This window comes from Lynx rufus, unplaced genomic scaffold (genome assembly GCF_022079265.1).
Source record: "Lynx rufus isolate CCGP_SWC_20201006 ecotype Redwood Valley unplaced genomic scaffold, mLynRuf1.p SCAF_4, whole genome shotgun sequence".
NCBI lineage: Eukaryota > Metazoa > Chordata > Mammalia > Carnivora > Felidae > Lynx > Lynx rufus.
Window position 1 is genome coordinate 46039362 of NW_025814856.1, and position 23419 is coordinate 46062780.

Sequence of the window (23419 nt, forward strand, 5' to 3'; positions counted from 1 at the left end):
ACTAAAGCAAATATATGTTAAGCTATTTGACTAAAAAAATACTGCAAATTAAAATTACAAGGGAACTAAATGGAAGGTGAGACTGTCCAACTGAGGGTATTAAAGCTAGAATCAGGATTAAAGAGGGGAATCCAGAACTGCAAGAAATGACCATTCATTAACCACAGTGTAATTATAACATATAACTGAGAGTGGAAGAGTTAGGATCAGTATAACACTGAAAAACCCCTCTTACTATTGCAAAAAAAAAGTTTTACTTCCCATAAAAATAATCTTCTGGCCTTCCATTTTGAAGCTGAATGGTTTCTGAGTTCAAAGAGCCACCTATTTGGTCTGTCCTAGGTGGCACAGAAACAGAGCAATTTGTTGCTCCCATTAACTTATTAAAAATGTCTAAAAAGACAAGAAAATAATTAACTTAGTAAAAATGTCTAAAAAGACAAGAAATCACTTCGACAGCCATTCATAAATTGGTGATTTTCTCCGCATTTTTATTACTACCAAGAGAGATGAAATCATATATGCAATAGATTTCTCTTATTCAGTCCCCTAGCTCAGATTACTGAAGACTAGTAAATTTATATAATAACAGCTGACTGTCACAAGGCGGAGACCTCAGTGGCCTAACTGACCATTTTCAGTAGTCAGGCTTCAAGAGTAGGATACCCAGCAGTAAGATAAAGGTTTCTTTTGAGGCAGACTAATTAATCTGATTATTTAATCAAAGCCCAAGGGCAACAGCCCTCAAAATAAAACTTTTTTCAGACCTTAAAAAAAGAATCTCTCAAATTACATGGTGCCCTTCACTACAGAAATTACTATACAATTAAACAATGTGAGGGTTAGAGGCACTGACCCCTCACACAGTTGAAAATACACATATAAATTTTGACTCCAATACTTAACTACTAATAGCCTACTGTTGACTGGAAGCCTTACTGATAACATAAACATTCTATTAGCACATATTTTGTATGTTATATGTGTTTTATACTGTATTCCTACAATAAGCTGGAGAAAAGAAAAGGCTATTGAAAAAATAATAAAAATACATTTACAGTACTGTACTTTAAAATATCCATGTATAAGCGGACCCATGCAATTCATACCTATGCTGTTCGAGGGTAAATTTTACTTTCAAATAAGATGAAATATTGTATATATTTTTTAATTTCATGATTTCTAAGCCTTAACTTCCTCCACAGCAGCTGGTGGAAAGGTAGCCTCTGAACATGGCTAAGACTTGGCAACACAACTTGTGAGAAACTTTGTCTTCAGAGAAGCAGCTTCAGACCTGGGCCCAAATCCCACTGTACCACTCATATATATAGGAGAGACAAAAAAAAAAAAAAAAAAAAAACTATTTATCTGAACTTCGGTTCCCAGATTTTATCCAAGACAGCAAATATTGCCTACTTCATGAAGTGATTGTGAAGATTAAATAAAAATGTATATGTCTAGCATAGTGTGTAGAAATGTAGCATCCAATACAGTAGTCATTAACTCTATGTGACTATTTAAATCAAATCTAAATTAATTACAATTACATTTTTTGATGTTTATTTATTCTTGAGAGAGACAGACAGACAAACAGAGCATGGGTGGGGGAGAGGTAGAGAGAGAGGGAGACAAAATCCAAAGCAGAGTCCAGGCTCTGAGCTGTCAGCACAGGGCCGGATGCAGAACTCAAATCCACCAACCGTGAGATCATGACCTGAGCCGAAATCGGATGCTTAACCAACTGAGCCATCCAGGTGCCCCTAAAGTAATTACAATTAAATAAAACTTAAAATTCAGTTCTTCATTCACACTAGCCATATTCCAAGTAATCAATACTCACATGCAGTTTGTGTCTACTATACTGAACAGCATAAATACAGAACATTTTCATCATCATAGAAATATTTGGACATTGCTACAGAATGTAAGTGCTCAATAAATGTCCATTTAATCTGCCTCACATTTTTTCCTTCTCCTCATCAATTTCACTAAGTTCTCAGGATGCCCAAGATATTTCCATATCAGGAAAGAAAGCAGTATGATAACACATATATGTGTTTATCACTTCTTTCACTTCCAGGAATATTGGAGTTCTAAAAGAGGACCAAAGTGCTTACCACAAATGGGAGTTTTACTGATGGGGATTTCAAGCCTTGCAGTCAGATACTGGAGAAGGTCTTTTTGCAGAAAAAGAGTATCCACAATGTTCAATTCATACCTAAAAATCTACCTATTCACAGCAATGACATTGATTTTAACACATTAACATTTACTGAGATGATGAAAAAGAAAAGAGCTTTTTCCCCTATAGAATTAATTTCACAACATTTTTTCCTGGTTGGAATATCTAAAAATAAACATAAATTATCAGCATTTTTCCAGAAATACTTTAACCATGTTCGTTTGGGTATTTGAGTAGAATTCTTTGCATCAGTCTTTTTGTTTCTTTGATTTAATTTCCTTTATCCTTCCAAATAACCAGAATTGGAGCTGGTAAGCTACTAGAGTGAACATACTGACAGAGGTATAGAAAGTTGCAGGAATTATAAAACATTGAAATTTAATAAAACTCCTAAGAAAAATCCTGGTGTCAGATGATACTTGAGGGTATCTAGTGAAATTATCTCATAGATCCTTGTAGACATGGGCTTAAATGTTCCAGGTAGATTTCTCTGCAACACGACATTTGTAGCACTAAACTTCAAAGGATACACATCCTTGCTTTCAAAATTATGAGTACAAGAGGCTGGCCTATGTGCCTTATTATAAATGAGGAGAAAGGAGATGTAGTACTTTTTAAAAATCATGACCTTCGCTTATGCATGGCATCTTTCTAGGTAATATGCAAAGCTACATTCTCGAGTCAAAATGAAAATGTGTGAACCTAACTCCTTGAATGGCTTTTGCAAACAAGTTGCAAACACAGCCAATCTATTCTCATAGCCTTGGTCATAGTACTTGAATACACCTGGTAATAAATCTGATCATAGGTCTTTAATGAGTGAAATAAATTCCCTGCTGGTGATGTTTCAGGTTAAATAAGTACATAATTCTCTTCTTTCACCTCTTTTACCTATGTTACTTATGCTAACAATATTCTGTACTTATGCTAACAATATTCTGATTGTGATTATTCCTCGATGCGTTTTGTTGTCAATATCAACAAGGTATGGATTTCATTAAACTATAATGCAATGCTAAAAATATAGGACATGAGCAAGTTTTTTATTCTTCTGAAACCATATATTTGCTAGCAGTCTAAACACAAAAACATAAGCCACTGTCTTGTTAAAAGTATAAATAACACAGGATCATAATTTTGTAAACTACAACTCTCAAGTTATTTTAATCAATAGCCATATTTTTTTCTTACTGCAAAATGATCCACATGCCATCCACTTTGACATACAATTTCAGCTAGTAAAAAGACACATTTTCTGAACAATTTACTTTCTTTTTTTTTTTTTTTTTAATTTTTTTTTTTCAACGTTTATTTATTTTTGGGACAGAGAGAGACAGAGCATGAACGGGCGAGGGGCAGAGAGAGAGGGAGACACAGAATCGGAAACCAGGCTCCAGGCTCTGAGCCATCAGCCCAGAGCCCGACGCGGGGCTCGAACTCACGGACCACGAGATCGTGACCTGGCTGAAGTCGGACGCTTAACCGACTGCGCCACCCAGGCGCCCCTGAACAATTTACTTTCTATTCTGCTATCATTTTACAATATTGGGCACATATTATGTACAGTATAACTCATTATTATCCCTTCCACCAGGTATAAATTTTATGTTTCTTACTATTGTTGGATGTAAATTTCTACTCATGTTATCTTGGGAGGCATTCTGTAGTGAAAACCCATCAAAAAGACAAAGTATTCAAAATAAAACACATAACTTACCAACTTGTAAAATGAATACCAATTCATAAATATCAACTAACTTCTGTACAGAGCAGAGTGGCTGATATTCTAGCCTGAACCTTCTAATAATGATAATGGTAATAATAGTGCCGTCATCTCCAGTGGTCTAAATTCTTTGACTACAATTAAAGAAACCACACTGACTTCACCTAAATCCAAAGGAAGAATTTATTATAAGAATACAAATATGTAGTGTGAATTAAAAAGCGATCAGAACCAGAAATATCCAGGTGTTAGGAACTAAGAAATCCTCTCTCCTTGTCACTTATCTGCCTTGTTTTTCTCTGAGAAAACTATCTGCCTCTCCATCAATATACCTCTGCTTCTCCACCAATATACCAAATAAAGCTACCTCCTGCTCCCAAATTATACATATAGTTTTAGCTGGGTTTGGTCTCAGTTACTCACAAAAACAATCTTAGTGGCCTAGTGTAAATAAAGTATGCATCAAGAAGTCAAAAGTATGACTTAAGACTTAGGAGTCGTGTAATACCAGCAAGCCCACTCCATGATTGGGATGGGATGGGATGGGATGGGATGGGATGGGATGGGATGGGATGGGATGGGATGGGATGGGATGGGATGGGATGGGATGATGGGGAGGGGCATGTTCTCAGAAAGTAAAGAGTCAATAAGTAGGGCAGAAACCCCCAGAAGTATCAACAGCTGTGCTTTGTTCTCTTCAAAATGATTTCATTTACACAATCTTATTTGATGAGAGGATCCAGGTGCTTATACTAGGCCTACTTAATATTAGGTAGTGATAATTATTATGGGAAAGTTAAGATTTCCAAATTATTCTATTCATGCTGTCATTAACACTAACAACTATATAACTTGTGCTTACTTTAGGCCTTTCATCACTGACTATAAAGTATATCCAAGATTAAACTCAAATAATGGTAGTAAGACTTTGAGGAAAGAGTGGCTTCTTAATACAAAATCATGCAGAACTTCATTAAAACATTGCAAAAAAGTAAAAAATAATATATACATATATATATGAATAAAACTATGTCTATTATAGTCTATTTTTGTTAAAAAAAAATGGTAAGATCATATGGTCATACTCCATAATTTAGCCAAACATCATTCAACCTACATAATGTTAGAGTTTTAGTATACTGAATTATTTTTTATTAGTGATCCAAGATTCATTTTTCTTCTGCCAATGAAAAAGCCAAAAAATTTTTTGAATAATCAATGTAATATTCAGGTCCAAGACTATTCATAGCAATTTGGGCTACTCATTAATGTCCAGGAATACATCTTTTTCTTTTTACCTGTAACAGTTTTCAGAATAAATTTTGAAGATCTAGGTTTCTGGTAGTGAAGAGCAGGTGGCTAGAGAAAGCAAGGTAAGTTTTTAGACATGGAAAAGATGAAAGACTGACTGCTTTGCACTCTGAAGATTGGATATATCAGTCTGCAAACATCCTCTCATTATTTTAATCTCACACAAAAGTATATAAAATACTTTTGGATCCTTTGTTAGCAAGATAAAAACAAATTAAACTGAAGGGCTGACATGAACTGAATCTTATTCAGGAAGCACCGTCACCAACAGCTTCAGGAAAAAACCAAAGTGGATCCTTCAAAATATCATTCCAAAGGGCAGATGATACTACCACGAAAGAGTAAAAAAATAAAAACAGCATGATAATTGCAAATACAGGATAGTGGGTCTTCTCATTCCTCCTATAATTCTTTCTTCATAACACTCTTATTATTCTTATTAATTTCTGGGTATATGCAATTATTTGTTTGCTGGAATGGAACATTCCTTGGACATCTTGTCTTCTTCATGAGTACTTTCCCCAAATTGGTAAACAGACCACTATGCATGTAATCATTGTTCAAAACTTTTCTTAAAATGGAAAAACAGCATGTTCTTTAGGTATTTGCAAAATTTTTTCATTGTTTACAATTCCTGAAAAATGAAATGAACCTATCTTCAGCCAATCTGAAATTACTCTTTTCTATACACATCTTTCTCTTTATTCCTTTACTCATGCTATTCCTTTTGCCAGGAATGCCCTCTCTTAATCTTCCTAAATCCTATCCATTCTTCAAAGCCTATGGTAAATAGACTCTTCTCTGTGAAGATTTCCCTGGTCTCCCCAGCTAAAAATTTTTCCTTCTGTTGAAGTTCCATAGCATTTTACCTAAACCTTCCTTATATCCCTTATTTATATTATAGCCGATTGCATTACATAAATGAATATCTCCTAAGTTTAAGAGTAAGTACACAACCATGTCTGATGAAGTATTTACTAGGCAGCTACCTTTAAGCCTATGGCTCTTAGGGGTATAAGACTTCGATTTCAGGAAGCTCCCACACTCGATTAATGAGGTTCTCTTCTACTTGCATTTGAGCCATTCTCTGGGAAGACAAAGAAGAATGCTCTGAGGCACCTTTGTGACCTGCCGTGTAACTGACCACATGCACTATTCCCACAAAACATCTGAAGCCTCTCTGATGGCAGGCTGAACATTCTCAGTGAACCTAATGCCACATGTGGCCTATGAGAGTCCTGTGAGTCTGAACATTTAGTTAAATCTAACTAAAATGATCCTTGGTAGGCCATTTTAATAAGGATTCAAATACCTAATTATGGAAATTAAATAATTAGTACATGGAAAGATTTTAGTGGTGTCTGGCACATAAAAACAAATAAATAAATATTAACTACTGCTTCCCATGGTCAGAAACTGGTCCAGTAGAACTATAAACTTAGGCGTGTCTGATTCCAGATTCTATGCTCCATTTCTTTGGGGCATTTTACTACATAGAATCAATTTCCTATTTTCCCCTCTAAACCTGCTCTCAAAAATGAATTTTTTTGGGAATGCAAACTGGTATATCACTCTGGAGAACAGTATGGAGGTTCCTCAAGAAACTAAAAATAGAACTACCCTATGATGCAGCAATTGCACTGTTAGGTATTTACCCAAAGGATACAAAAATACAGATTTAAAGGGGTACATGCACCCCAATGTTTATAGCAGCATTATCAACAATAGCCAAACCATGGAGAGAGCCCAAATGTCCATTGACTGATGAATAGATAAAGAAGATGTGTGGTGTGTGGGTGTGTGTGTGTGTGTGTGTGTGTGTGTACACACACACAATGCTATATAACTCAGCCATCAAAAAGAAATCTTGGGGCACCTGGGTGGCTCAGTCAGTTAGGGGTCCGACTCTTGATTTTGGCTCAGGTCATGATCTCCTGATTTGTGAGATGGAGCCCTGTGTTGGGCTCTCAAAATAAATAAACTTAAAAAAATATGAAATCTTGCCATCTGCAGTGACGTGGATGTAGCTAGAATGTATTATGCTAAATGAAATAAAGTAAGTCAGAGTAAGACAAATTCCATATGAGAAATTCAAGAAACAAAACATGAACATATGGGAAGGCAGGGGGAGAAGAGAGTGAAACAAACCACGTGAGACTCTTAACAATACAGAACCAACCATGGGTTGATGGGGGGAAGTGGGTGGGGGATGGGCTAGATGGGTGATGGGTACTAAGGAGGGCAGTTGTTGTGATGAGCACTGGGTGTTGTATGTAAGTGATGAACCACTGAATTCTACTCCTGAAACCAAAATCACACTGTACATTAACTAAATTTAAATTTTAAAAAGAAAAAAAAATGGGTTTTTGTATCACACGTGTACTTCAGTGCAAAACTAAGTTACTTTCTTACTTGTTCCTGGATACACATTATAAGCCTGATTATCTATTTCTAAACCTATTGGGTATGGACTGAATGTTTGTGACCCTCTAAAGTTCACTTGTTGAAGACCTAACGTGATGGTATTTGGAGGTGGAGCCGCTGAGGGTAATTATGTAATGAGAGTAGAACCCTCATGATGCGATTTTATAAGGAGATGAAGGGAAAGCTAGCTCTTTCTCTTTCCCCCACATAAGGATACAATGAGAAGAGTCAGCCATTGCAAACCAAGAAGAGGGCCTTCACCAAGAAACTGACCATGCTGGCACTCTGATCTCAGACTTCCAGCCTTTAGAACTGTGAAAAATAAATGTTTGTTGTTTAAGACACTCAACCTACAGTATTTTGTTATAGCAGCATGAACTAAGACACTATTAATACCAAGGGAATGGTATGAACTATGAGTGTAAACAGTTTCTTCCCTCCAGAAAAACTAAGAGCAACACTCTGGAAAACATGGGAAAAAAAAAAGAAGACAAGTCACCAAAAACTATTTTGTATTGAAATGGGTCTAAGAAAAGTATAAAAAAATGGGGCAGGGGGGAATGGGACACAGATCATGAACTCAGATTTCTTCACTGTCTTTTCGTTCCTGCACCATTTTAAAGACCCCAAACTGGAATTGAGAGTAAGCATGACATGGATTCTAATCAGTATACCCCACACCACCCCCAGGACACACACACACACAGACTTTGGCCCTGTATCAAAAGACATACAAATAAATGTACCAAAATTACTTGTTAAAATGTTTCTCTCTCCCTCCCTCTTTTCTATATCTCTTCCATGTATATGTAATTTTTATGACTTTAATAAGAGAGTTTTGCCTGCGAGTATACTAAAAAGTTTCAGAAACCAAGAGAAATACCTTATAGAGTAAACTGGGAGCCCAAAGAAAAGAATAACCAAACCTATAGAAAGCAGGATCAGGAAAGATAGAGAAATGAAGACACTTGAGCTGAGTAAACAGACAGTATGGGGAAAAGGCAATGGAGACACAAGAATAATGTGACCAAAGGTACGGAGGCCCAAGTAGCATGACTGGTTGAGAAAATGTAAGTAGAACAAGGAGTTAAAATTTGAAACCAAAGAAATAGGCAAGGGCCTTATAAGCCAGGATACAGAAGGTGGACTCTGAGAGAAACATGGAACAAACACAGGATTTTAATTATTATTTTTTAATATAATTTATTGTCAAGTTGGCTAACATACAGTGTATACAGTGTGTGCTTGACTTTGGAAGTAGATTCCCATGATTCATCGCTCAATTACAACACCCAGTGCTCATCCCAACAAGTGCCTTCCTCAAGGCCCATCACCTATTTTCCCTTCTCCACTGCCCTCCCACCATCAACCCTGTTTGTTCTCTGTACTTAAAAGTCTCTTATGGTTTGCCTCCCTCTCTGTTTGAAACTATTTTTCCCCTTCCCTCCTGCCATGGTCTTCTGTTAAGTTTCTCAAATTCTACATATAAGTGAAAACATATCTGTCTTTCTCTGACTGGCTTATTTCACTTTGCATAATACTCTCCAGTTCCATCCACATTGTTGCAAATGGCAAGATTTCATTCTTTCTCATTGCCAAGCAGTATTCCATTGTATATACAAACCACATCTTTATCCATTCATCAGTTGATGAACATTTGGGCTCTTTCCATAATTTGGCTATTGTTGATAGTGCTGCTATAAACATTGAGATACATGTGCCCTTATGAATCAGCACTCCTGTATCCTTTGGATAAATTCCCAGGAGTGCTATTGCTGGGACATAGGGTAATTCTATTTTTAATTTTTTGAGGACCCTCCACACTGTTTTCCAGAGCAGCTGTACCAGTTTGCATTCCCACCAGCAGTGCAAGAGGGTTCCCGTTTCTCGACATCCTCACCTCTATATCTGTTGCTTCCTGACTTGTTAATTTTAGCCACTCTGACCAATGTGAGGTGGTTTTCAATGTGGTTTTGATTTGTATTTCCCTGATGATGAGCGATGTTGAGCATCTTTTCATGTGTCTATTGGCTATCTGGATGTCTTCTTTGGAAAAGCTTCTATTCATGGCTTTTTTCCATTTCTTCACTGGATTATTTGTTTTTCGGGTGTGGAGTTTGGTGAGTTCCTTACAGATTTTGGATACTAACCCTTTATCCAATATGTCATTTGCAAATATCTTCTCCCATTCCATCGGTTGCTTTTTAGTTTTGTTGAATGTTTCCTTAGCTGTGCAGAAGTTTTTTTATCTTGATGAGGTCCCAATAGTTCATTTTTGCTTTTATTTCCCTTGCCTTCAGAGATGTGTCCAGGAAAAAGTTGCTGCGGCTGAGGTCAGAGAGGTTGTTGCCTACGTTCTCCTCTAGGGTTTTGATAGTTTCCTGCCTCACATTTAGGTCTTTCGTAATTTTGAGTTTATTTTTGTGTATGGTGTAAAAAAGTGGTCCACTCATTCCTCTGTATGTTGCTGTCCAGTTCTTCTAGCAACGTTTGCTGAAGAGACTTTTTTCTTGGATACACTTTCCTGCTTTGTCAAAGATTAGTTGGCCATACATTTGAGGGTCCAATTCTGGGTTCTTTATTCTATTCCACTGGTCTATGTGTCTGTTTTAAGTAGAGATTTTAAACAAAGTATAATAAAGTAAGGGTGATTTGGGAGAATGTTAGACTCGAAGAAAAGAATTTCAAGAGTCAAAGGAAGAAACCACAACCTGAGACTAAATAGAAATGAAAATGTGAAAAATTACAAAAGTAGAATCAACAAGATTTGGCCAGGAAGCTCCTAGCTATGGAGGTCTAAAGCGAGGAAGAAATACAGGGAAATGCTTTGGTTTGTTGCTTTAGTAACTCTGGCAATCATGGACAAATTACTGTCCCGATTTATTTTGAAAGAGAAAAGGAAGATTTGCAGAAGAATTAGTCACCTAAGGTCCATATGAACTTGTGGTGTCTGTAAGACAGGAAAAATGTTCAATAATCAGGGGCACCTGTGTGGCTCAGCTAGTTAAGCGTCTGACTTGGGCTCAGGTCATGATCTCCAGGTTCGAGAGTTGGGGCCCTGCGATCCACTCTGCTGACAGCTCAGAGCCTGGAGCCTGCTTCAGACTCTCTCTCTCTCTCTCTCTCTCTCTCTCTCTCTCTCTCTCTCTCTCTCTCTCTCTGCCCCTCCCCCGCTCACACTCTGTCTTTCTCTCTAGAATAAAAAAACATAAAAATTTTTTTTTTTTATGTTCAATAATCGGCTATCCACAACCAGAGCGAAGCAGATATCCACGTCTGAGCTGGAGAGAGAATACCTAATACTTTATAACAGTATTTGAAGCTATGTGGGGAAATGCTATTTCTGAGGAAGCCCAGACAAGGCAAGGGAGAAGGAGCAGAGGCAGAAACCTGAGGGACACCCACCAATATTTCAGAATCAGGCGGGAAAGGACAGTCAGCCAGAGGGCAGCCCATCCAGGGCAGGTGCCACAGAAGCTGCAATGAGACGAGGTTTCAAGTAGATGCGACAGGACAATCAGGTCAGACAACTTGGGAAATATCCCACTGGATTCAGCAATTTCGAGTTTTTATCAAAATCCTTTGTTGAGGCAGAGTTTTTTCTAGGAAACGGGAAGCTGATGGGAAACAGATACCGCAATCAGGGCGTTCCCACACATGCCTTACGACGCCCTAAAGGCTATTCTGCCGCCTGAGAGCAAACCCCTTCACACGTCACCCAACTTCCACGCAAGTTCCAGAACCTGAAAAACCCTGGTGTGCAACTCCCCACTCAGCTTAGAGCGCGCTCCTCCCCCCACTTCCGCAATCTTCCCAGCCCTCAGAAACCTACACAAATGACTTCACCTCCAACCCTCCCTGAGGCTCACAGGAAAAATTAAAGCACTTCACTTTATGGTTCCAAAGCTATGTCCGTACCTTACAAAGCTTTGTATTATTTGTTGTGCATCTGGCTCAAAAGAGAGCGAGCCACACCAAAACGTAGAGGAAAGCTGAGAAGACGCCCTCACAGGCCACTTGTGAAAGGAGAGAGAAAAACTACGACTCCCAAAAGGCAGCGGAGGCGCACGACCCGTGATTCCCAGCATCCTCTGCGAGGCTCAAAGTCATCTAGGTGGCCAGCGCCTCGAGACGACAGGAAATGTCCGCGGGAGAGTAGAAAGAGAGTCTTGCGGGAATGGCAACGTCTAAGGAGGGGCCTGTGAGACCGACGGAGCGCCTGGATATTGCGCGCGGCCTGGAGAACGTGCCCGTGAGCGCGTGGCCCCCGGGGGCGGAGCCAGAGCCTTTCCAGGTAGGGGGCGGGGCTCGGCGGCAGAGAGTGGGGCTGGTGGGTGCCGGCGCCCAGCTCTCCGGGGAAGTTTGCCCGCCACGGGCACTGAGGGCTCAGCCACCCGGGTGGAGCTGGCGCCGGTCCAGGTGGGGGGCGGAGCTGAATAGCCCCAAGGACCAAGTGCGTTGCTTCCCCACCGGGCCGAAGTTCTGTGGCGCTCATACCGCAAGTTGTACCCGTACTTCTCGACGTTCTTTCTTACCCCATCGCAGAGCTGTTTCGCGCAGGAATAGCTCTTACATGCTCAGGTTTTCGTCTTTATCTTTTTTATTTATTTATTTTTATTTTTTTAATGTTTATTTTTCAGAGAGAGAGAGAGAGAGAGACAGAGCATGAGCGGGGGAGGGGTAGAGAGGGAGACACCGAATCCATCTGAGCTGTCAGGGCAGAACCCGACCTAGTGCTCCAACTTACGAACTGTGAGATCATGACCTGAAGCGAGGTTGGCGCTCCACCGACTGAGCCCACACAGGCACCCCGGTTTTAGTCTTTTTCTATGAACCCTCCGTAATGACCTTAACAACAAGAATATTCCTCTTTTCTGCCCGTAGACTGGCACTTCCCTGAAGGGCAAAGCCAAGCGTTTCGTGTGGTCCCTTGGAAACAGCCCTGAGAAACTGGCCTTTTTTTCCCCTGGTTCTGTCCCCAGAACTCATTGAGGGATCGGGGCAAATCGTTTACCTCTTTGGTGTCAGGTGTCTCATATGTAAGATAAGGCATGGGCCATATTAACGGCCCTCAGCCTAGTGGTAGGGTTACAAACTTAGGTCCTAGTCCCTAGGATGAGACTTTGCTGAGTCTCCCTCGTGGTCTGAGGTCTTTTGCAAATATAAACTAGCCTCAGCTAAGCCTTGGAATCCTCCCGTGTACGATTAAAATAATAGTGCCTCTCCCGGATTGCTTTGAGAATTACAAGTAAAACGCACTTCTGGTTTGCTAAAAGAACTCAGGAAATGTTCTGCACTGTTACCACATCAAAACCTTTCCTGAAATAACTTTCCCACTCCTGTGACTTTGGACTGCTTGTTGTCTAAATAATATGACTAAAAAACAATGATGGAGTGAAAGGAGCGCTGGACTTGGAAGTAGGAGAGGGTGAGTTCAGGGCTTGGCCATCTTAGCTATTTCTTGGAGCCTGAGCTTCTTCATCTGTAAATGAAAATAATTAAAAATGTATAACCCTTGTCATGTACATTGTCAGAATTGAGCCCCGTGTGCCTCTCCTTCCTAGGGTTGTTGTGAAGCTCAAATAAAACAGTAGATTCAATAGCAATTTTCAGAGTGGGCAGGATATTAATGTCAGAAAAGGTTATTTTTCCTCAAACTACCTCCGGCAGTTTATGGTTAATAATATAGTTGGCTAGGACCAAACACTTTAGGGATTCAACTGTAATCCCTAAAAGCTTATTCAGTACCAAACATTGCCGAATATGTGGTCCAAAATCCTGACAAATGTTTTCTTTATTCAGCAAATAATTGATTGTGTATAATGTGCTAGGCGTTAAGCTAGACGTAGAAGATAAAATGGTGACAACTTTTCTTTTGAGCTTACAAGACCATATAGAAAGCATTCATTTGCTATGGGGGTCAGGAGGAGAGGGTAGAGGGAGGAGAAAGGAAGCCTTATGACTGATACTTACACCTACAGTTAATGGGCATAAGTAAAAATCTGGAGACCAAGACTCAATCCCACAGTATTCTAGCTGCCAGCCTATATGCATAGCTCTGGATAGAGTCAGGATTACTAAGATCCTTCCTCAAGGAGCTTATAGTCTTACCAAGAAGATAAAACATGCTTGAAACATATTTATGACAAGCCTGAAGTGCCTTTAACTAGTTTGCTTTCATATATTCATAGAGCACAAAACAAGTCTTATGAAAGGTCAAAACAGCTTGCTTACCCCAAACCCTGCCTTCACAGGCATGTACACACATAGGAATTAAGGCATGAAAAACTCAAGTTAAAAATAACTTTGTGTCTAGTTTGCCTTTGAGTACTGTGTGAAAAGGCAAAAAGAACATTCACATGTTCATACTGGAAACAAGCCTATCATAATGCCATCTGTGTTGAAAGCCAAACAGAAAGTAAACTAATTGATTTTCTTCAACTGAGTGTTGAATCTAGCCTTTTTTTCAGGTTTCTGAAACCAGCTTTCAGGTTTCTGAAACATTAAGATTTCAGCTTGGCCTTGACAAGAATTATCTGGCTCACACGCTCTTAATAGCTGCTTGAAGCAAAAACAAACTCATGGGGTAGAGGCCAAGTACAAAGATTCATGTAGCTGGTGTTTCAACACAACCAAAAAAGGAATGAAGATTTTCACAGTACTTCCTTAAAATTCAGAATCAAGGCCTAGGTTTTAAGCCCAAAATATTATGCAGTGTCATAGTTAAGTTTCTGGGGCTTTGATATAGAATGTGACTTAGAAAAGTCAGACTTCTGATCAGAAGTTATCAAGAAGTGCAGTCAAGCAGCCAAAAAATATTTCCTAAGCCAGCTGCCCTGTGCCTAGCGCTCTGAAAAGTAACTCATCCCCCATTACCGTGTCATACCCCAAATCACAGCACCATTTCTTTGAGACATATATTTGTTAGAAAAACAAGACTTACACTTGTAGTAGAACTGGAGACCCCTACAGGCCATGCCATTTAAATCCCAAAGTTCATGCTTTTAATAAGTGCAGGTCTAGTTCAGAAAAAGAGAGATTGCGTTTGAGACTAGCCAAGGAGGTGTATTTGCTTTTCAACATGATGTCTCCTGGGCTTCTTGAGTGACGATGGTTTATAAAAAAGTTTTAAGTTTTGTGTCAAAAAACTTGAAATCTCCACCCAGTTCTTCAAGGATCTGGTTTCTGCTACATGATTTTGCCTTTGTCATTTTGCATTTATTCCCAACTCTTGCATGATCAATGTTTGCATTTTGATACATACCAAGAAAAAGTAAAATTTATGTTATTACAATACAAAGAAATGATAAAAATCCCATTCTTTGTGTCCTTTTTGTATTTTTCTGACTGGTTCTTTCTAAATCCTGGCACGTGCACATAATGGGCAATAAGGCAATATTTGTGGATGAATGAAAGATGTGTGTGCTGGGTCAATTCTTAGTTTCCTCCCTTTCAAAATGAATAAGTAATGGAAGATAGGAATATAGTCACATGGTCTCCTAGAGATAATTTTGGTTTGACTATGTTTGAACCTGGAAAATTTAACTTCAGAATCTGTTGTTTCCACCACCCTACTAGATAGCCTACATAATTCATATTGAACACTTATGTGCCAGCCACTAGAGTAAGCTTTGTACATGGATTCTTTGACTTTATTTTCCTTCACAGCCACCTTTGAGATAGACAGAAAGGAAATAGTTAGATTAAGTAATGTGCCAGAAATATATGATGTTTTAAATATAAAACCTAGAAATAACATCTAGAAGCATTGAAGGAAGCTACTATTCTAAAGATATAAAGGGCCTGGCACTGAGTATGGTGTTAGTTATTTAAATTTAATAATACCTGGGGTGGGGGGCAGGTACAGGTATTATTCTTGTTTTATAGGTGCTTCCCTGAAGCTTGCCCTAAGTCACAATGCTAACAAGACGATTGTATATGTGTCTATGTTCTGTACGTGTCTCCTTTAGGACATTCCATGCTCTACATTAAGAAGTTCTCCACTGGGGAGCCTGGGTGGCTCAGTTGGTTAAGCATCCAACTCTTGATTTCTGCTCAGGTCACGATCTCATGATCTGTGGGATCGAGCCCTGTGTACGGCTCTGGGCTGACAGTGCAGAGCCTGCTTGGGATTCTCTCTCTCCTATCTCTCTGTCCCTCCCCCAGCTCATGCTTTCTCTCAAAATAAGTAAACATTTAAAAAAAAAAGCTCACCATTGCCTGTCACAGGCATCTCTGGCCTCCTGCACATTTTGCCTTAGCCTCATCTCCTAACTGGAGACCTGAATTCTCATTACCATTTATATCTTTGACTAAATTTTTCAGCCATTTCCTGGAACCATTGTCAGCTTCCACCATGAATATATCAATAAAGAATCATTTGTCTGTGGGGCGCCTATGTGGTTCAATGTCTGACTCTTGATTTCAGCGCAGGTCATGATCTCACAGTTCATGGGATCAAACCCTGCATCGGGCTCCACACTGACAGCACAGAGCCTGCTTGGGATTCTCTCTCTGTCTCTCTCGGTCTGCCCCTCCTCTGCTCACTCACTCTCTTCTCTCAAAATAAATAAATAAATTATAAAAAAGAAAAAAGAGTCATTTGCGAGAAATAAAAATACAATATAAACTAACTCAAGCATAAAAAGGAAGGAATTGCCTCATAACAGCAAAGTCCAAGAGTGGTAATTATAGGCATGTCCAGATATAAGAACTCTAACGATGTCATCAGATATTTCTTTCTACCACCTCCACCCTTTGCACACCTGCTCCTCTTTCCACTGGTTGGCTACACATTCAGTAGGTCTTACGTATGCAGTAGAATTCGAGATTTCCAGGTGAACAGGTAGAATGAGAATGTCTCTTGCTGATTGTTTAAGCAGAAATCCCAGAATCTTTTTTTTTTTTATGTTTATTTGGGAGAGTGAGCATGAGTGGGGGAGGGGCAGAGAGAGAGGGGGTAGAGGATCCAAAGCCCGCTCTGCACTGACAGCACAGAGCCCAATGTAGGGCTCAATCCCATGAACTGTGAGATCATGACCTGAGCCGAAGTTGGACACTCAACTGACTGAGTCACCCTGGCACCCCAAGAATTATTTTTCATTGATCTGGCTTAAGTACCGAGCAGATCCAACCAAACACTGTTGAAAGGAACAAATGATGACCTGATTAACCAAGTATCCCCCATCCTAACCACTGAGACAGTAGTGGGAAGGTTTCCCTGAGAAGTCAAGGTGCTATTATCAGAAGAAAAGGAACAGATGCTGGATGAGTAAAAACATGTCCTCTGTGGTCTCATTCCTCAAGCTTTGATCTCTCCTTCGTTGAAGGTAAGCACAAAAATCCTCACAGTAACACCCTTTTTTCTGAATCAGTTTGGTCCTGGGCTTTGTTCCAGGAAGTAGAGGACAGACTATGGAAAGAGCTACAAATTGGGAGCCTTTAAACTCAGGTCAACTGACTCCCCATTTATGATGCACTTAACATTAGCTTTCAGATTCTCAAGAGTTAACAATTTGCATAACATAATATTTGAATAGAATATCAGGTCAGTGACATCAGATTATTTCTGAAAACAATTTTTCAATATGTAGTTAGATACCTGTAAATCGTGTTAAATTAGAAATGGTTTTCAAAAGATTATTCTTTAGCCATTTTTCTAAGTCAGGTGAATCATCTTCCTGGAGTGGTATTTTACTGACTGTTTATGGAAGAGAAAATGGAAATATATGGAGATAAAATGATTTGTGTTAAGCATTGGTATCAGGGTTAAGGATTACATCCATAAGGGAAAACAAATATTCTCTTCATACAAGAAGTTTATCCAGAGGTCTCTATTATCTTTTGGAAGGTGTCTGCAGCTCATTTGGAATTATTTATAATCTATCTCTAAAAGACCTTAGATTGTGCATCAAGTTTAAATTCCAGAATTTTTTTTTTTTAATTTTTTTTTCAACGTTTTTATTTATTTTTGGGACAGAGAGAGACAGAGCATGAACGGGGGAGGGGCAGAGAGAGAGGGAGACACAGAATCGGAAACAGGCTCCAGGCTCCGAGCCATCAGCCCAGAGCCTGACGCGGGGCTCGAACTCACGGACCGCGAGATCGTGACCTGGCTGAAGTCGGACGCTTAACCGACTGCGCCACCCAGGCGCCCCTAAATTCCAGAATTTAAAAAAAAAACAAAAACTGTATCACTAGATTCTCCAATATATTTTTTTAAATATGTAAATAAAAATAAGCAAATAAATGTATTTTTCCAAACCTCACCACACCCAAATAAATTCAACAAAGAATAATATGCTCTTCTGGTTAGAAAACGGCAATAAGTCAGACTTGATTTTAAAAGGAATTATCTGTATCCAAAAAAAAATCACTTTAGACTTTAGTGATTTATATGGTACTTTAAAAATATGTGCACTTTTAAGAAGAAATTAATTTAATAGAATTCTTCATGAGAAGTTTAACAGAGAAACAGTAAAATCTTCATTTTGCAAGTACTTTTTTAAAATGTCTCATAACCATTTATGTTTCAACCTTGACTCTTTCAAAAGCTGGAAGTAGATTCTGTATAAAACAGCAGCAATTGAATTTGACTGATAGGGCATCTTTTTCTAAGCCATTCTTTATCCCTTTAGGACATCTCTACTAAGCTAAAGCTGTAAGAAATGACACAAACAAGAGAAGCTATTTCCACTCTCCACCCCCAAATCACTTTTTTTTTTTTTTTTTTTTTTTTTTTTTTTTTTTTTTTTAAAATTTTTTTTTTTCAACGTTTATTTATTTTTGAGACAGAGAGAGACAGAGCATGAACGGGGGAGGGGCAGAGAGAGAGGGAGACACAGAATCGGAAACAGGCTCCAGGCTCTGAGCCATCAGCCCAGAGCCCGACGCGGGGCTCGAACTCACGGACCGCGAGATCGTGACCTGAGCTGAAGTCGGACGCTTAACCGACTGCGCCACCCAGGCGCCCCCCCAAATCACTTTTTAAGCAGAGTGTTGGCCTTCCCCCGCAGGTGCTCCCACTCATACTCCTCATCTTACACAGAGGATGTCAATCCTTACCCCAGCTCAACGTTTTTTAAAATGTAGGGTTTTGAGCCTAACTGCATAGCTCCACCCAGGCTCCACCACAGGGTATGTAAGTACATGTTGTTTAATACTTTCTCCAAAGCTTAGTCCTGAGAGATAGGCGGTTCAGACATTCCTGTAGATACTCTTAAAATCTATCCCTGAATTAAAGCCTCTGCAGCTGGTCCCTCACAGTACTGCTCTTACTCTCTCTGCATGGGCAGCATGCCAGTAGCCTTTGTTGAAAGTCAGAATGAGAAACAGCCCATGAAACTGCTTTCTGGAAGAGAATGGTTTAGACAGACACAATGGTGAAATTTCCCTCCAGTTTCCATACTGGAAAAAGTCAGTACTTCTGAACAGTGAGAATGTTCTTTATGGATAGTGTAAGCCATATGTCATATCGTATTTCCCTCTTGGAAGTGGCTGTGCTCAGAACCAAACATCCAGTTTACTTCTGGATAGGCACACTTTGTGTGCCTAAGTTCTCTCAACTAGCTCTTCCTGTTCTTCACCTTACATTTCCTATGTATTCATTTATCTTATATCTTTGTAAGTCTCATTAAATCCTTTTTGGAACAACGCAGCTGTGCAGCTGTGATTTTGTGATAAGAAATACATATGTGATCTTTGTCCCCATTTCTGGCACCAAGTTCCTAGAACCCTTGTTGTTCACTAAGTGATGAGAGCAGCCAAAGGTATCTTTTGTTATGTTAATGAGGCAAGTTTTGGAAAGCACCTGAAGGTGAGAGCTGGTTGCCAGTGGAGCCAACCAGGTGATTTGAGAGTTGGAACTTTCAGTACCCTCACCCCTAACCTCCAGCTACAAGAGGGGCTAGAGGTTGAATCATTTGCCAGTAGCCAGTTTTAATCAATCTTGCCTCTGTGATCAAGCCTCCATAAAAGCCCAAGAAAACAGGGTTCAGAGAGCTGGGAGCAAAGGTGCTGCGAGTGTGGCATGCCTGCGGACGGCATGGAAGCTCCTCTCCCTCTCCCCATACCTTGCTCTATTCATCTCTTCCATCTGGCTGTTCTGAGTTGTATCCTTTTACAATAAACTGGTGTCTGCTATGTAAAATTTTTCTCTGAGTTCTATGAGCAATTCTAGCAAATTAATCGAACCCAAGGAGGGGATTTTGAGAACTTCTGATTGGCCATAAGGTCAGTAACAACGTGGATTTGTGACTGGTGTCTGAAGTCCAAGGAAGGGGTCATGGGAACCTCCAGTATACAACCCATCAGTTAGAAGCACATATGACAACTTGAGCTTGGGACTGGTTTCTGAAGGTGGTGGGAAGCAGTCTTAGGACTGACTCCTTAGACTGTGGAATGTGATGCTATTGGATAGTGTCAGAACTGAGTTGAATTATAGTATACCAACCTGGTGTCCGATGCATTGCTTGTTAGAGGCGTGGGAAAACCCCACCACTACCACCGCACTGAAATTGGGTCCAAGAACACTAACAGCAGGTATAAGTAAATGAATTAGTTTCCATTTAAGCAAAAATTATTCTATACATAAGGAAATATCTGGGCTTATAAGAGATACTTTAGGGGCGCCAGCATGGCTCAGTCAGTTAAGCGTCCGACTTCAGCTCAGATCATGATCTCATGGTTCATGAGATCAAGCCCTGTGTCGGGCTCTGTGCTGACAGCTCAGAGCCTGGAGCCTGCTTCGGATTCTGTGTGTGTGTGTGTGTGTGTGTGTGTGTGTGTGTGTGTGTGTGTGTCTCTGCCCCTCCCCTGCTCATGCTCTGTCTCTCTCTGTCTCAAAAATAAAGAAAAACATTAAAAAAGTAATAAGATGTACTTTAATCTTTAAGGTTTGGAAATATGCTTCATTATGCTAGTGAGGAAATAACCGGAGATCAGTTTTCACACAGAGATTTTAGACTTGAGACTTTCTTCTTTTCTGTAATGTAAGAAACTTTTCCATATTATCTCTTTACCATTTAATAAAAACAGGATTTCTTCACATGTATGTAATACATCTACATTTATTAATATCTATATAACAAGTATGATTTTTGGAATTCTGTCTGCAATTTCTTGGCCAATTTTGCTTATTTTTAACATTGTGAAGACTCAAGTAAAACTCTGAAGTAATAGTGTCTTTTTTGAACATCAAAGAATATTTAGGAATTTAAGTAATCTTCAAGTTAAGAATTCCTTTAAAAATCAATGGAAGACTTTCTTCCACAGTCCACTTTTCATTAAGTTATTTATCATTTATGACTTTCTTAGCCCCAAAAAGCATCTGCGATGACTCAATAAAATACATACATGCAGGGGTGCCTGGGCGGCTCAGTCAGTTAAGCATCAGAATCTTGATTTTGGCTCAGGTCATGAACTCATGGTTTGTTGAAGCTCCAAATGGGATTTTCTCTCTCTCCCTCTCTCTCTCTGCCCCTCCCCCCGCTTGTGTGCGCACACATGCACGCACTCTCTCAAAATAAGCAAACATTTAAGAAAAATACATACATACATTTATATTGTCAGATAAATGTGAAAAGATCAAGAGCCAAGGGCGAAATGCTTAACTGCATTGAAAAACTAAACTCAGCACTGATTTTTCTGATATTAAAGAAGAAAACAAAATGAGTTACCAATCTTCCAATTTCTGATGAGAGAAAAACTTCTCTTTTCTTTTGTTACCCCATACCTAAAATAAAACCACAGAGTTTTAAATGTAAAAATTAATCTTGGGGTGCCTGGGTGGCTCCGTCAGTGAAGCATCCAATTCTTGACTTCAGCTCAGGTCATAATCTCACGGTTCACAGGTTCAAGCCCCACATCAGGCTCTGCACTGACATTGCCGAGCCTGCTCAAGATTCTCTCTCTCCCTTTCTCTCTGCCCCTCCCCCACTCACTAACTCTCTCTCTCTCAAAATAAATAAACTTTAAAAAAGTAAAAATTAATCTTTTTAAATTGAAGAGGTATGTTTTCAAAAAGTATTTTAACAGATTGTTGTTCTTTGTTAGTTTCGTTTGAACCTATTTTTATATATGTTGGAATTAGGAAGTGTCTCATCCAAAAGCTGCTTGAAATGTGTATGAAATACATGCCATGGCATGCTGACTTACAGCATTTCTGGTTTTGCAGTATACTGCTGACCACGTAGCTGGACCTGGAACAGACATCGATCCCACACAAATAACCTTTCCCGGATGCATTTGTCTCAAAACCTGCCTCCCTGGTACTTGCTCCTGTCTCCGTCATGCAGAGAACTATGATGATAATTCCTGCCTTATAGATACAGGATCCCAAGGCAAGTGTGCCAACCCGGTTTTTGAATGCAATATCCTGTGCCAGTGCAGTGACCAGTGCAAGAACAGAGTGGTCCAGCAAGGTCTACAGTTCCAACTCCAGGTGTTCAAGACGGATAAAAAAGGCTGGGGACTTCGTACCTTGGAATTTATACCAAAAGGACGGTTTGTCTGTGAATATGCCGGAGAAGTTTTGGGATACTCTGAAGTACAGAGAAGAATTCAGTTACAAACAATACAGGACCCAAATTACATTATAGCCGTCAGAGAACATGTTTACAGTGGGCAGGTAATAGAAACATTTGTTGATCCTGCCTCTATAGGAAATATTGGAAGATTTCTTAACCATTCTTGTGAGCCAAACCTGTTGATGATTCCTGTCCGAATTGACTCAATGGTACCCAAGTTGGCACTTTTTGCAGCCAAAGACATTTTGCCAGAAGAAGAACTCTCTTATGACTATTCGGGAAGATTTCTTAATTTAATGGACAGCAAAGACAAAGAAAGGCTAGATCAAGGGAAAACAAGAAAACCTTGTTATTGTGGCACCAGGTCGTGTGCTGCTTTCCTCCCTTATGACAGTTCACTATACTGCCCCTTAGGAAAGTCAAACATAAGTTAGGAATGAAAAAATTCCTAACCTAAGAGTCAAAAGAGTCTATTCCAAGTCTTTCCTAAACACTGAGTTAAATGCATTTACTTTATTACCATGTTTTTAAAAATGGTGACACTTCTATTTTTGAGAACAAACATTAATAGATATGCTTCTGTGTAACTGTTAATATAATAATATGTAAACATTTTATAATTATAAATTACTGTAAATTAGAAGGTTAAAAGGTAGCATATATCTTTATGGAATTAAAACATAAAAATTGGCTTCAATTTGAAGTCAATTTCCACTGACTTCGTTGAAACTGGAAATGTGTACCTTGGAAACAATTTTGGCCCAAGATTAATGAAGATCATACTTGGAAAATTAGGCTTTTCAAATTGATTTTTAATGATTTTTTAAAATTCCAAATTTATATTTACAAATTATCAGTGGCTAAATGGAAATTTTTGCTTTAATTGGAACTATTTCCTTCTCCCTCTTATTCTCAATATTATGTCTCAGTACCAGTTAGCTCTGAAGCATAAAGCAGGAGTAGATTCAGGATATCAACGGGAGACTAACTTGGATAGAACAGAAGATTTTAAACTCAGGAAGGTCTTGTTAAAAGGGTGGGGGGAGGTGAAACTTGCCCAAATTGTTTTCATTCTCCTGAGTGTTCAAAGAGTATTTGTGCAACATATTTCTAATTTCAGCTTTGGCACTTTTCAGTGTATTAGTGTTAAGCAAGTTACTGAACCTCTCTAAATCTGAATTCCCTTTTCTGGATATAGCAATATTGGGAAGATCAAATGAGTTAAACCTTGTAAAGGGTTTACCACCATTACTC

General features: G+C 39.2%; 1 protein-coding gene across 1 annotated transcript; it reads left to right on the forward strand.

Annotated features, from left to right (window-relative positions):
• Window positions 1-11497: 11497 nt before the first annotated feature.
• On the forward strand, window positions 11498-22956 carry LOC124524530 (histone-lysine N-methyltransferase SETMAR). Its single transcript, XM_047096840.1, has 2 exons — window positions 11498-11934; window positions 21814-22956. The coding sequence occupies exons 1-2, from the start codon at window positions 11818-11820 to the stop codon at window positions 22597-22599; spliced, it is 903 nt and encodes a 300-aa protein (XP_046952796.1). The 5' UTR covers window positions 11498-11817; the 3' UTR covers window positions 22600-22956.
• The last annotated feature ends 463 nt before the right edge of the window (window positions 22957-23419 follow it).

What these genes read in the sequence shown, in the direction of transcription:
- LOC124524530 (XM_047096840.1), top strand. Translation starts at nt 11,818, where the DNA reads ATGGCAACGTCTAAGGAGGGGCCTGTGAGACCGACGGAGCGCCTGGAT. An exon ending in CGGAGCCAGAGCCTTTCCAG is followed by an intron (nt 11,935 to 21,813) that starts GTAGGGGGCGGG and finishes CTGGTTTTGCAG; the next exon opens with TATACTGCTGACCACGTAGC.